Source organism: Neomonachus schauinslandi, chromosome 2, assembly GCF_002201575.2.
Source record: "Neomonachus schauinslandi chromosome 2, ASM220157v2, whole genome shotgun sequence".
NCBI classification, from domain to species: Eukaryota; Metazoa; Chordata; class Mammalia; order Carnivora; family Phocidae; genus Neomonachus; species Neomonachus schauinslandi.
Window position 1 is genome coordinate 95,974,249 of NC_058404.1, and position 13,502 is coordinate 95,987,750.

The 13,502-nt window shown below is 36.6% G+C and overlaps 1 protein-coding gene across 1 annotated transcript in view; it reads right to left on the reverse strand.

Moving 5' to 3' along the window:
- Window positions 1-13,502, reverse strand: part of LARP1B (La ribonucleoprotein 1B) — a 129,602-nt gene that overhangs the window by 108,601 nt on the left and 7,499 nt on the right. The window contains exons 2-5 of the mRNA XM_044912619.1: window positions 10,422-10,480; window positions 9,968-10,027; window positions 5,661-5,835; window positions 1,862-2,002 (exon numbers count right to left, since the gene is read on the reverse strand). Of these exons, the coding sequence (XP_044768554.1) occupies window positions 1,862-2,002; window positions 5,661-5,835; window positions 9,968-10,009 (358 nt within the window). The 5' untranslated portion in view covers window positions 10,010-10,027; window positions 10,422-10,480. The remainder of the gene's footprint in view (window positions 1-1,861; window positions 2,003-5,660; window positions 5,836-9,967; window positions 10,028-10,421; window positions 10,481-13,502) is intronic.

Below are 13,502 nucleotides of genomic sequence, written 5' to 3' on the forward strand. Positions count from 1 at the left end.
CAAAGGTAAAGGCAATATGCATTTCTAAACTTGGTGCTGAGTTCCCAGTGTTGATTATTATTGTTGTTCTTTAAAACCTTCATATTTTCTTATATGCCCAATACTTCATAAGAAAAAAACATTAATTATGGATATATATTATTTTTTTAACATTAAAGTGATATATTTGAGAAATGATACAAAGGCAAAAAATGTCCGTTTTTCTGTAGACAAGTTTCTTAATTTTCAAGTCATATTTTGTGGACAGCTGAGTAAATATAACTACATTTCAGATGGTATTAGGGAATTATTGTTGATTTTCTGGATGCTATGTTTTTTTAGGACAGCAGTGCTGAAGCGTCATGACTGTCTGCAAGGTACTTTCAAATAATTCAATAGATAGGTGAGTTAAATATAGCAAAATTACTAAATCTAGGTGGTGGTTAGACAGGTATTCACTGTACAATTCTTTCAACTTTTTGTGTGTTTAAAGTTCTTCATAATGTAAGTGGAAACTTTTAAATGTAGTATTAGGTTTGTAAAATTTTCTTAAGCCCTCTTCATCCATTCACAGGACAACATGTATGCTTTGGAAATTATCACACTAGAAAAGTAATTGTCAGACTTAAGATTTCAGCAGAGACCTATAAAACCAAATGCTCACCTAATTGTTGCCACAAATCCTCCTACTGTCCTCTGCTTTATGAAATGTGAGAAATCCTATTGAAATAATGTATCTGGGAAATGATCTTTAAGTAGTAACATTAAATGTGAATGTATTTTATACATGTATAATTTATATTTATAGCTCAGTAAAGTTGACTTTTTTAAAAAAGAGCCAGAGGGGTGCCTGGGTGGCTGTCATTAAGCATCTGCCTTTGGCTCAGGTCCTGATCCCAGAATCCTGGGATCGAGCCCCGGGTTCCCTGCTCCGTGGTCAGCCTGCTTCTCCCTATCCCACTCCCCCTGCTTGTGTCCCCTCTCTCGCTAGCTCTGTCCATCAAATAAATAAATAAAACTTTAAAAAAAATAAATTAATTTAAAAAATAAATTAAAAAAAATAAAGAAGAGCCAGAAACCACCCATCAGAGGCTCCCACTAGCCAAATTTGGGACAATCTGAGCATCAAACTAAAAAATCATGGTAATGGATTATAATCCACCAAAGAAATAAGCTGTAAGTCCACACTGATAACAAGGGAAGTCGTTCCTTATACTGGAGTGCCAGATTATAGTAATAACTGAATCAGGCAAGAATCATCAATGGAAACTAAAGCTCACGTGAAAAGTCTGATGAAAAACTGGGTGTTTCCAAAATTTCAAAGTCTCTCTCACAAATTACATCTTAATTATAAAGGAGAAAAAGTATCTCTATAATAAAGAAACCTGGAGCACATCACCTTAATCAGCAATAATAAGATAAACCAAGATCATGTGCATTTCCATGCACTGAGAAGAAAACAATTTAACTTCTGCAGTATTCCTGCCAAAAATTCATAACCCAAATCTAATCATGAGGAAACACCAGAAAACCCAAAGTGAGATATCTACCACCTAACTACCATCTAAAGACAAAAGCAGAACTGTCCCAGATTAATGGAGACTAAACAGAACAGACAACTAAAAGCAATGTATGATTTCAGATTAGATCCTGGAAAGGAGGGAGGAAAAAAAAAAACTGAAAAGGACACCACAGGGAAAATCTGCCTGTGGACAGTCACACCACATTACTGTTCTTATGATATATACTGTGAAGGTATTTAGTGTTAAAAGGGGCACAATGTCTGCAACTTATTCTCAAATCATTTATACTATAGTTATTAAAATTATGAACATTAACACTAAGTTCTTTAATGTCATTTTTCTCTTAGAATGTGACTTACTTCGTGTATCATTTCTCCTATTATTATGTGATGATTTATTTGTTTCGGGTTGACATCTTGAGCTGTTCCGGGATCCTGGTCTTTCTTGACTGTCTGGTCTTATATCATCTAAGTGGAGTGGTACCCATTTGTGCTTATTAGCTTGAAGAAAACCAAATAAAGTCATTTAATGACACTGCACAATTTTCATTAAAGCTTTGCAATTCTGAAAGGATGCTAAATTTTAATCAAATGGGAGATTTAGTTTGTCCTTAAAGGTTCTTACATAGAGGACTAAAATAATTTTCTTTTCACAGAACTCCTTGATAAACTTACCTGTGCAAATATTTCTAAAATTCATGTGAAAAGCCAGTTGATGGAATACCACTGGTATTCTTTTACTTTCAAGCAAAATGCTCACCCTTGTTTAATTCTGATGAATGAGCAATACATGTAATACACTACTCCTAATACTTGACTCCTTCACTTTAGAATGGGGTATATCTGACAAGACATTATAATGTACACACTGAAAAAGTCTGGCTGATGATTCAAAACACTTTTAGCTTCAAGTCACTGTCCAAAATATTAATTTATCCAGCATTACTAATAATGAAAGGTTTCTCAAAATTAGAGAATAAAATTTGTCTAACGGCATTTGATAAATCTCTTTATAGCTACTACACATGTTCCTAAGACAAGAGATACAAACAATTTAACTTCTCTTGTTGCCTAAATGATAGCATAATTGTTATACTATAGTAACATCCTGATTACTTAATTTGTGGAATCTATAGTTAAGGTTTCAAAATATTTAGTCTTATACTCAATATATTTATTTTTACTACAACAGCAAGCCTCATGTGCAAAGGAAAAACTACCAAGGTAATTAAGGGAAAGGGAATTATCAGTATGCAACTACAATACTGATTTCCTTTAAATCCTGCAAACTACTCACAGATGAGGAAGAGAATAATGAAAGAATCTTAAACCCTTTAAATTCTGTACTATAAATTCTATCAGTGAGATTCTCTGGTATAAACAAGCCCTTTTAAAGATTTAAAAAAAAAATGGGTGCTCTAAAGAGAGTCAATTCATGACTCTTGTATGAATTTATCTATAAAAACCTGGATTTTAGTGTTGGCTGCAGTTTTAATTGAAGCAATTAACACAGAAGACAAATTTTAAAGCAGGATGACAGACCTATCATCTGTATTAATTCTAGACAGTCAAAAAAGACTTACGTATCTAAGAAGCATGAAAAAGCTAAGTGACAAAAATGTTTAAGAAATGTGGGGTGCCTGGGTGGCTCAGTCGTGAAGCGTCTGCCTTCAGCTCAGGTCATGATCCCAGGGTCCTGGGATCGAGCCCCGCATTGGGCTCCCTGCTCCGCGGGAAGCCTGCTTCTCCCTCTCCCACTCCCCCTGCTTGTGTTCCCTCTCTCGCTGTCTCTCTGTCAAATAAATAAAATCTTAAAAAAAAAAAAAAAATGTTTAAGAAATGGGTAAATTTTTTCCTAACAACCACATGGTTGTCCTGTTGCCAACCACTTTTGAGCAATTAGCCTTGGCTCATTGTATCAAGTGACCCTAATATGCTTACCCTGCAGCTAAGGATTAGATATTCATTTAAGAAAAAAATTTAAGGGCGCCTGGGTGGCTCAGTTGGTTAAGCGACTGCCTTCGGCTCAGGTCATGATCCTGGAGTCCCGGGATCGAGTCCCGCATCGGGCTCCCTGCTCTGCAGGGAGTCTGCTTCTCCCTCTGACCCTCCTCCCTCTCATGCTCTCTGTCTCTCATTCTCTCTCTCGCAAATAAATAAAATCTTTAAAAAAAAATTAAAAAAAAAAAAAGAAAAAAATTTAAGTGCTCAATATACCATAGATTGTTAGTTCCATTATTAAACAAGTTGGCTGGAAACTACACCTCATTATAAAATGTCCACTCCCATGCCACATCACTTCCATGAATTAAAGTGCTTTAATGGCTTCCCATGGCATTCAAAGTAAAATTCTAATTCCACATTACCAAAGCCCTGCACAACGTGGAAATTGCTTACCTTTCCCATAGCATCTCCTGTCACTTTTTCCAATGTTCACCTTGTCTCAGCTACTGACCTTCCAACAGTTTAAAGAACTTTTCTGCCTAAAGGCCTGAAGACACTTTTACCTAGGCTCAGAACACTGAATGAGTATATGCTTTTACAAAGCATTTAAATCATAATCCCTAGACACATGAAAAGTTGTGTAAAAAATATGGAAAAGGATACAAAGACTGTCTTTTCTTCAAGGGGTAATTTAATGAGGAAATGCTACTAAAAGGAAGTTGACCAAAACTATTCTCACTTTTTTCTTAGAAAAATATTTTCTCAGAACTCCCTGAAAGGGGCGCCTGATTGGCTCAGTCGTTAAGCATCTTGCCTTCAGTTCAGGTCATGATCCCGGGGTCCTTGGATCAAGCCCCACAACTAGGCCCACATCGGGCTCCCCTGCTCAGCAAGCCTGCTTCTCCCTCTCCCTCTGCCTGCTGCTCTCCCTGCTGTACTCTCTGTCAAATAAAATCTTAAAAAAAAAAAAAAAACCTGCTATACTCTCTGTAAAAAAAAATCTTAAAAAAAAAAAAAAAAAAAAAACCCTCCCTGAAAAACAGGGAGCAGTTCCAATGTAGACTTAAAAAATACTTATCACACAACTTTTCAAGAATATATCTTAAAAAATATATATATATCTATGCCTATCTCTGTAAGTGCAACTTCATTACAGACTTACATAGAGTACATGTCAAATGCAAAAAAGGAAAGCCAAATAGTTCAAGAATGTTACAAAAGCACATCAGTTACCACTGCAGATGGTATCTGGAAGAAATCCAAATACCCACTGGTGACTACTAGGAATCAACTGATTAAACATAATTCGTTACTATAACTTTCTTCAAAAAATTAAAATCAAGGGCGCCTGGGTGGCTCAGTTGGTTAAGCAACTGCCTTCGGCTCAGGTCATGATCCTGGAGTCCCGGGATCGAGTCCCGCATCGGGCTCCCTGCTCGGCGGGGAGTCTGCTTCTCCCTCTGACCCTCCCCCCTCTCATGTGCTCTCTCTCTCATTCTCTCTCTTTCAAATAAATAAATAAAATCTTTAAAAAAAAAAAAAAAATTAAAATATAGTTAAATTAACCTCTCTTTCATTAATTACTTAACTGAGCCTCATCCTCAGTGGTATTTTCACCAGGACCATCCAACCAAGACATGAAAACAACTTAAACAACATTGATAGATAAATGGATAAAGAAAATATGATGTATAAATATACAATGGAATACTATTCAGTCATGAGAAAGAAGGAAATCTTCCCATTTGCAACAACATGGATGGACTTTGCAGGCACTATGCTAAGTGAAATAAGTCAGAAAGATAATTACAGTATGATGTTCATTACATATGAAATCTAAAAAGGCTGAATTCACAGTAAAGGAGAACAGATTGGTGGTTGCCAGGTGTGGAAGAAATGAGTGAAGGTGGTCAAAAGGTACAAACTTCCAGTTGTAAGACAAATAAGTTCTGGAGATGTAATATACAGCATGGTGACTACAGTTATCAATACTGTACTATATATTTCAAAGTTGCTGAGACTAGATCTTAAAAGTTCTCATAAGAAAAAAAACTGTGACTGGGAGGTAGTAGATATTAACTAAAATTGTGGAAATCACTTCACAATATATACATATATCAAACCACTGTGTTGTGTACCTTAAACTACACAATGTTCTGTATCAATTATATCTCAATAAAACTGCTGGAAAAAATGAAGTTATAGATGAACTAACCTCTCTTTCGTTGATTACTTGACTGAGTCTCATCCTCACTGGCATTTTCACCAGGACCATCTAATTTTGTTTCCCGGCTTTCTTTGCTCTCACTGTTAATTCTCTTTTCAATCTTGTCTTCTCTTTCTTTTCTATTTTGTGGCTTCTTATTTCCTTGGCTGATGACACTCTGGCACTGCAAAAAGTTTTTCTGAATGAAATAATTTCCATGAACATTTTCACTAACATATCCAAAAATTTATGGTTAGTCAACCTTTTCTAAATACTGCAAAACAAATGACAACTTTTACCAGAAATAAAAATCAACTTTTCGAAAGATACTGTTAGAAGTCAAGCCATAGACTAGGAGAAAATATTTGCTACATATCTGATAAAGCACTTGTATCCAAAATATATAATGATTGGGACACCTGGGTGGCTCAGTCCGTGAGGCGTCTGCCTTTGGCTCAGGTCGTGACCCTGGGGTCCTGGGATCAGAGTCCTGCATCGCGGTCCTGGCTCAGCGGGGAGCCCGCTTCTCCCTCTGACCCTTGCCCTGCTAGTGCTCTCTCTCAAATAAATAAAATGTTATATATATACACATATATATATATATACACACACACCCACGTGTATATGTATATGTGTGTATATATATATGTAAAATGATCTCTGAAAATGCAGTAGTAAGAAAACAACTCAATTTTTTTTAAAAATGGGCTACTATTGAACAGACACTTCAACAAAAAGATATACTGATAGCAAATGTAAGTGGAAAGGTGCTGGCATCATTAGAGAAATGCAAATTAAAACTACAATGTGATGCCACCAAACACCTAACAGAATTAGATTAAAAGACTGACTACATTGAATATTAGTGAGGATGTGACACAACTAGAATTTTTATACACTGTTGGTGGGAATGAAGTTTGGTAGTTTCTGAAAAAGCTAAACCAATAGCTACCACACAATCCAGCCATTCTATTCCTAGGTATTTACCCAAGAAAAATGACATAATACATCCATGCAAAACTTTGTACACAGATGTTTATATAGCAGCTTTATTTTTAACAGCCAAACACTGGAATCAATACAAATGTCCATCCATAGATGAACAAGCAACATTTCACTCAAAATGAAATACTACTCAGCAATAAGAAGGTATTAACTACTAATACACATTAATGACATAAATAAATCTCAAAATAATTAAGCTAAGTGAAAGCCAGGGGAAAAAAAAAGTCATATTGTAGGACTCCACTTATATAAAATTGTAAGAAATGCAAATTAATTATAAGTGACACAAAGCATATCAGTGGTTGCCTGGGTTGATGGGGGGATTACAACAAGAAGAATTACAAAGGAGTGTGAAGAAGCTTTTGACGTAATGGTTAGGTCCATTATCTGATTTGGGGGATGGTTTCACAGGTATATATAGGTCAAAACTTAGCAAACTGTATACTTCACATGCAGTTTTTTATGTTATTTACTCACTAATTAAGCTGTTTAGATATGTTATCTACAACTACAAACCAATAGTGTACAAATTAGAAATAGCGAAGTGTAGTATCAAATGAAAACATGTAACCAGATAACCATATATGCTACCACTTCTCTAAAAAGCCCCCTGATGTCTGGGGTGCATGGGTGTTTCAGCAGGGGGTCTGTTTCTCCCTCTCCCTCTGCCCCTTCCCCTGCTCCTTCAATTTCTCTCAAATAAATAAAACCTTTAAATAAATAAATAAAAAGCCTCTTTTTTTTTTTTTTAAAGATTTTATTTATTTATTTGAGAGAGAGAATGAGAGACAGAGAGCACGAGAGGGAAGAGGGCAGAGGGAGAAGCAAACCCCCTGCTGAGCAGGGAGCCCGATGTGGGACTCGATCCCGGGACTCCAGGATCATGACCTGAGCCGAAGGCAGTCGCTTAACCAAGTGAGCCACCCAGGCGCCCTAAATAAAAAGCCTCTTGACAGAGTATCTCAGAACCATCTTTTGGTTTCTTTCATAGTTTAAATTAAAAACCAGGCGCCTGGGTGGCTCAGTCCATGAAGCGTCTGCCTTCGGCTCAGGTCATGATCTTGGGATCCTGGGATCAAGCCCCGCATCGAGCTCCCTGCTCAGTGGGGAGTCTCCTTCTCCCTTTGCCTTCCTCCTCCCACCCTGCCTGTGCCCCCCCACCTCTCTCAAATAAATAAAATCTTTAAAAAAAATTTATTAAAAATCCATTCACTGTGGCTAAAATTAACAAGTCAGGAAATGACAGATGTTGGCGGGGATGCAGAGAAAGGGGAACCCTCCTACACTGTTGGTGGGAATGCAAGCTGGTGCAGCCACTCTGGAAAACAGTATGGAGCTTCCTCAAAAAGTTGAAAATAGAGCTGTCCTACTACCCAGCAATTGCACTACTGGGTATTTACCCCAAAGATACAAATGTAGGGATCCGAAGGGATACGTGCACCCTGATGTTTATAGCAGCAATGTCCACAATAGCCAAACTGTGGAAAGAGCCAAGATGTCCATGACAGATGAATGGATAAAGAAGATGTGGTATATATATACAATGGAATATTATGCAGCCATCAAAAGGAATGAGATCTTGCCATTTGCAACGACGTGGATGGAACTGGAGGGTGCTATGCTGAGTGAAATAAGTCAATCAGAGAAAGACATGTATCATATGACCTCATTGATATGAGGAATTCTTGATCTCAGGAAACAAACTGAGGGCTGCTGGAGTGGTGGGGGGTGGGAGCGATGGGGTGGCTGGGTGATAGACACTGGGGAGGGTATGTGCTATGGTGAGCACTGTGAAGTGTGCAAGACTGTTGAATCATAGATTTGTACCTCTGAAGCAAATAACACATTATATGTTAAAAAAAAAAAAAAAGAAGAAGATAACAGGAGGAGAAGAATGAAGGGGGGGAAATCAGAGGGGGAGATGAACCATGAGAGGCTATGGACTCTGAAAAACAAACTGAGGGTTCTAGAGGCGAGGGGGGTGGGAGGATGGGTTAGCCTGGTGATGGGTATTAAAGAGGGCACGTTCTGCATGGAGCACTGGGTGTTATATGCAAACAATGAATCATGGAACACTACATCAAAAACTAATGATGTAATGTATGGTGATTAACATAACATAATAAAAAAAAAAACTGAGGTGGGGGAAGGAGGAAAGGTTGAAAGGAAGAGAAACACACACAAAAAAATAAAAAATAAAAATAAGGGGCGTCTGGGTGGCTCAGTCGTTAAGCATCTGCCTTCGGCTCAGGTCATGGCCCCAGGGTCCTGGGATGGAGCCCCACATCGGGCTCCCTGCTGTGCGGGAAGCCTGTTTCTCCCTCTGCCACTCCCCCCTGCTTGTGTTCGCTCTCTCACTGTGTCTCTCTCTGTCAAATAAATAAAATCTTAAAAAATAAAATAAAATAAAATAAAAATAAAAATCCATTCATTGAACACTTCTTGATTTGATACACTATATAAATGCATATGTGTGTATATATATACATATATAATTAGCACTTCAATACATATTGAAAAAATTATGTATCAAAAAACATATAGCAGGACGCCTGGGTGGCTCAGATGGTTAAGCATCTGCCTTCGGCTCAGGTCATGATCCCACGGTCCTGGGATCGAGCCCCACATCGGGCTCTGTGCTCGGCGGGGAGCCTGCTTCTCCCTCTACCTACCTGTCTACCTATACTTGTGATCTCTCTCTCTCTGTCAAATAAATAAATAAAAAATCTTTAAAAAAAAAAAACATATAGCAAATTCTGAAATAAAATGGGCTTCAAATTAGACTCATATTAATTAATGATATAATTAATAAAAATTAATCTCTTTTGCGGCACCTGGGTGGCTCAGACTGTTGAGTACCAGACTCTTGATTTCAGCTCAGATCATGATCTCAGGGTCGTGGGATGGAGCCCTGCCTCAGGCTAAGCTCAGCAGAGTCTGCTTGAGATTCTCTCTTTTCTTCTCCCTCTATTCCTCCCCCAGCCCCATGCATGGACATTCTCTCTCTCTCTCAAATAAATAAATCTTTAAAAAAATTTTTTTAATCTCTTTAATTGTAAGCATTATATGAAGATAACAGCATGGTAACACCCCTTCCAAATGTAAGATTACCTCCTGAGAATATAATGAGATGAAGACAACATGATGGATAAAATCAGGTATCTGAAAAAGGGGTTAGACTATAAAAAGGATAGCTGCTAAGTTTTCAGCACTTCTTTATTAATGTAATTCTCTAAACCTGAAATAAATTTTGCATGTTGAAATGAGAATATTTTCCTTTTATTAAGAAAAAGCCTTAAAACAATACTCACTCCAGTGTTCACTAATTCACTTGGTGTTGGCCAATTCGCCATATCGCTGAAATCACTAGCCTAAGAAGTAATAAATAAGTGTTATATCTGCAAATTAGAAATCTTAAGTAGAAAAATATTTTCTAAAAGTCAAAGCAATTTAAAAAATCACCTACATACAATTATATGCAAGCATTTGCCAAATTAATTCAACTCTCCAAACAACAAAACACTGAAATAACAATGCTTCGGTCTTATGATCCACCTTCTAGCACTATTAATGACACTAAATTGATTTACATAGGATAACAGAATAAATTAATATACACAGGATTTGAACAAAAGCTACAATTCTCTAGTATATTAACTTTAACCTAACACCAATGATACAACTAAGTACACAATAATCTAAGAGTTTCTAACATACCAATTCTCAAACTCAATATAGCTAAGAAGAAGATAGCTAAAAACATACCTTGTTGGATTTCTTTGTCTTGAGTTTTCCTGCTTTTATAATTTTGGGGGAACTGAGCTCTAAAAAAAACAAACAAAACAAAACAAAAACCACAGAATTAGGTGGGTTTGTTTTTGGTTTTGTTTTTTTTTTTTTTTGGTTTTTTGGGGGTTTTTTAGAATTGGTTTTACAATCACTTAATTCAATATATTTAACAAAACAACTATTATATCAATTTCAGTAAGCCAGTGTCATCATCATTTCCAACAAAATCCAGAGTTCTGAAACTCAAATTCTTAACAAAAAAAAAATCAACTATAGTTCAAACACAGATTCAAATTGGTCTTTAATCAAATCAAAAGTGAAAAATAGCAGTTTACTTAAACTGACAGATCAATCCTTTCTCTGACAGAATACAACATGAAAAAATTAGAAATATAACATGTTTTAATACAGTAAAGTTAGTAACTCACTTCCCAAATGGATACATTTTGCTATATAATTCATACATTGACATTCATCAAGGACTATCCAGAAAATAAATCAAAAGACTTCAAACTATTTGTCCTTGAAAACAAACAAGTTTGACAACCACAATAGGTTGTATATATATGAAGTCATAAAAAATAGAAGTTTAGCCAAGACTATCATGGTATTGCCACTGATCCCATCTTGAATAAGACGACAGTGGTTGACAATAAAATAGATAAAGAGACCGAGAGAGACTGACTCTCTAAATGAAACTTTACACTGTTTTTTAGTTTGGTTCATTACTTAGAGCAAGATGACCAATGGGTGTGTCACCTACCTAAACATGATCTAAAGTAAATATTGAAAAGCAGAATCAACTTTGGATCTGTATCTACAGAAAAACAATAATCCAGCAAAACATGAACCCATAAAATCATGGCAATGACCAATTCATAGAATAAAGCAATCTTTGAGTTAAAACTCAGAAGCAAATTTTAAAAGGAAATAGAAAACTTATCAGAGGGATGAAAGATTAAGATGTCACCAGGGACAGACATAAAAGAATCTTGGATATTACAGTAATTCTATTCCGAAAGCAAAATAACTAGTACACAGGCATTTCTTTTACTCTTCTAAGTATACACATATATGTGTATGTGTATACATGTATAAATGTGCATAAGGATAAGACATTTCATTAAGAAAAATTAGATCGAAAACTACGGGTTAACAGGACAAAAAAATGGGGACAGGAAAAAATTAATTTAATAAAGAACAGTATCTGCATGAACGTTATCTAGAATTTGACTGATGTTCTATATATATACTATGTATATTTTAAGAAAACTATAAGATACATAACATTTGGAGGACTTTCCCCTCAACAAAGTGGAAAACATTTCCCAAAATATTGCTAAATCAAGTAAGTTAAGTGCCTGGTAGTTACAAAATAAAGCCTTATACAAAATATTTAATGAAATGGAAAAAAATAAGGGAGAGGGCACACAAGCAGATTTTATTTAGCTTTATTATAAATCAATTAGACATTAATAATCACAAAATTAAGGTCAGAAACTAAAGATAAAAAATTATTCTGGCCATATAAAAATAAACTTTTTAACTTCATTACTAAATGGCACAATTAAGTTATTAACAAAATTTTTAAAGATACCTGAACATGACAAAAAATTATTAATCTATTGATTTAAAAACTGATACAGTTCCATACTCTACTCAGACATTGATTATAACCTCTAGCTAAACATGAAGAAATACGTTGGGGAGGAGTATTTCTTTGCAAATTTAAAAATTTTAAAAAGGAAGAGATTTTAATTTTAGCAGATTCTTTTGGACTCAAAATTTTTAATTTTTCTTTAAATCTTAATCTCTCAAATTTACTCCTCAGATAATTTGGTGGGAAAGTTTATATTTAACTCTGTGGCATCAATAATGCTGACATTTTAATGGAGTACCATTATGTACACATTGTAATTGGGATGTTTATGTACATGTTATCAATATAATAATTTAATCTCATCACAGAGTATCTGACAAACCACGACGGCCAATGTGGTTGGATACTCGGCAATACAAAACAGTGATTTCTTTTTTTTTTTTTTTAAAGATTTTATTTATTTATTCATGAGAGACAGAGAGAGAGAGAGAGGCAGAGGGAGAAGCAGGCTCCCAAGGAGCAGGGAGCCCGATGCGGGACTCGATCCCAGGACCCTGGAATCATGACCTGAGCCGAAGGCAGACGCTTAACGACTGAGCCACCCAGGCGTCCCCAAAACAGTGATTTCTTAACATTTGTTTCTAAATGGTCCTTAAGAGTTAATTTACTTTTCCAAGAAGAAGACTTTCCCAGAACATTCCTGTTCCCAAATTCCAATTTCTACCATGGAAACAGTAAATTTCCTGATTAATAAGTTTAGGAAAAAAACCTGAACCTACAAAGCCAGCATCTTTTCCTCTTTTTCCTTTGGGGGCTCGCTGTCCACAAAAAGCAAGCATCGTGGGGTGCCTGGGTGGCTCAGTCGTTAAGCGTCTGCCTTCGGCTCAGGTCATGGCCCCAGGGTCCTGGGATCGAACCCCGCATCGGGCTCCCTGCTCAGCAGGAAGCCTGCCTCTCCCTCTCCCATTCCCCCTGCTTGTGTTCCCTCTCTCGCTGCGTATCTCTCTGTCAAATAAATAAATAAAATCTTTAAAAAAAAAAAAAAAAAGCAAGCATCGTGGGCTGCTTTTTCATGCTGTCACCTTCACAGGGACAGCCTCCTCAACCAGATAGGAGGAGCTGCAGTGGCAGTGCAACACCAACTGTGTGGATACATTTGTCTAATTCCAAGTTCAACATAAAGAAGTCCTTTGTGCTGCTCACTCAGACCACCTCATCAACTCAGACTTTTCATTTAAAACGTTGATAGTTAAGCTGGGCGCCTGGGTAGCTCAGCTGGTTAAGCTTCTGCCTTCCACTCAGGTCATGACCCCACGGTCCTGGGATCAAATCCCACACTGAGCCCCCTGCTCAGCAAGGAATCTGCTTCTCCCTCCACCCCCCCCCCCCCCCCGCTCATGCTCTCTCTCTCTCTCAAGTAAATAAAATCTTTAAAAAAATAAATGAATAAATAAGAG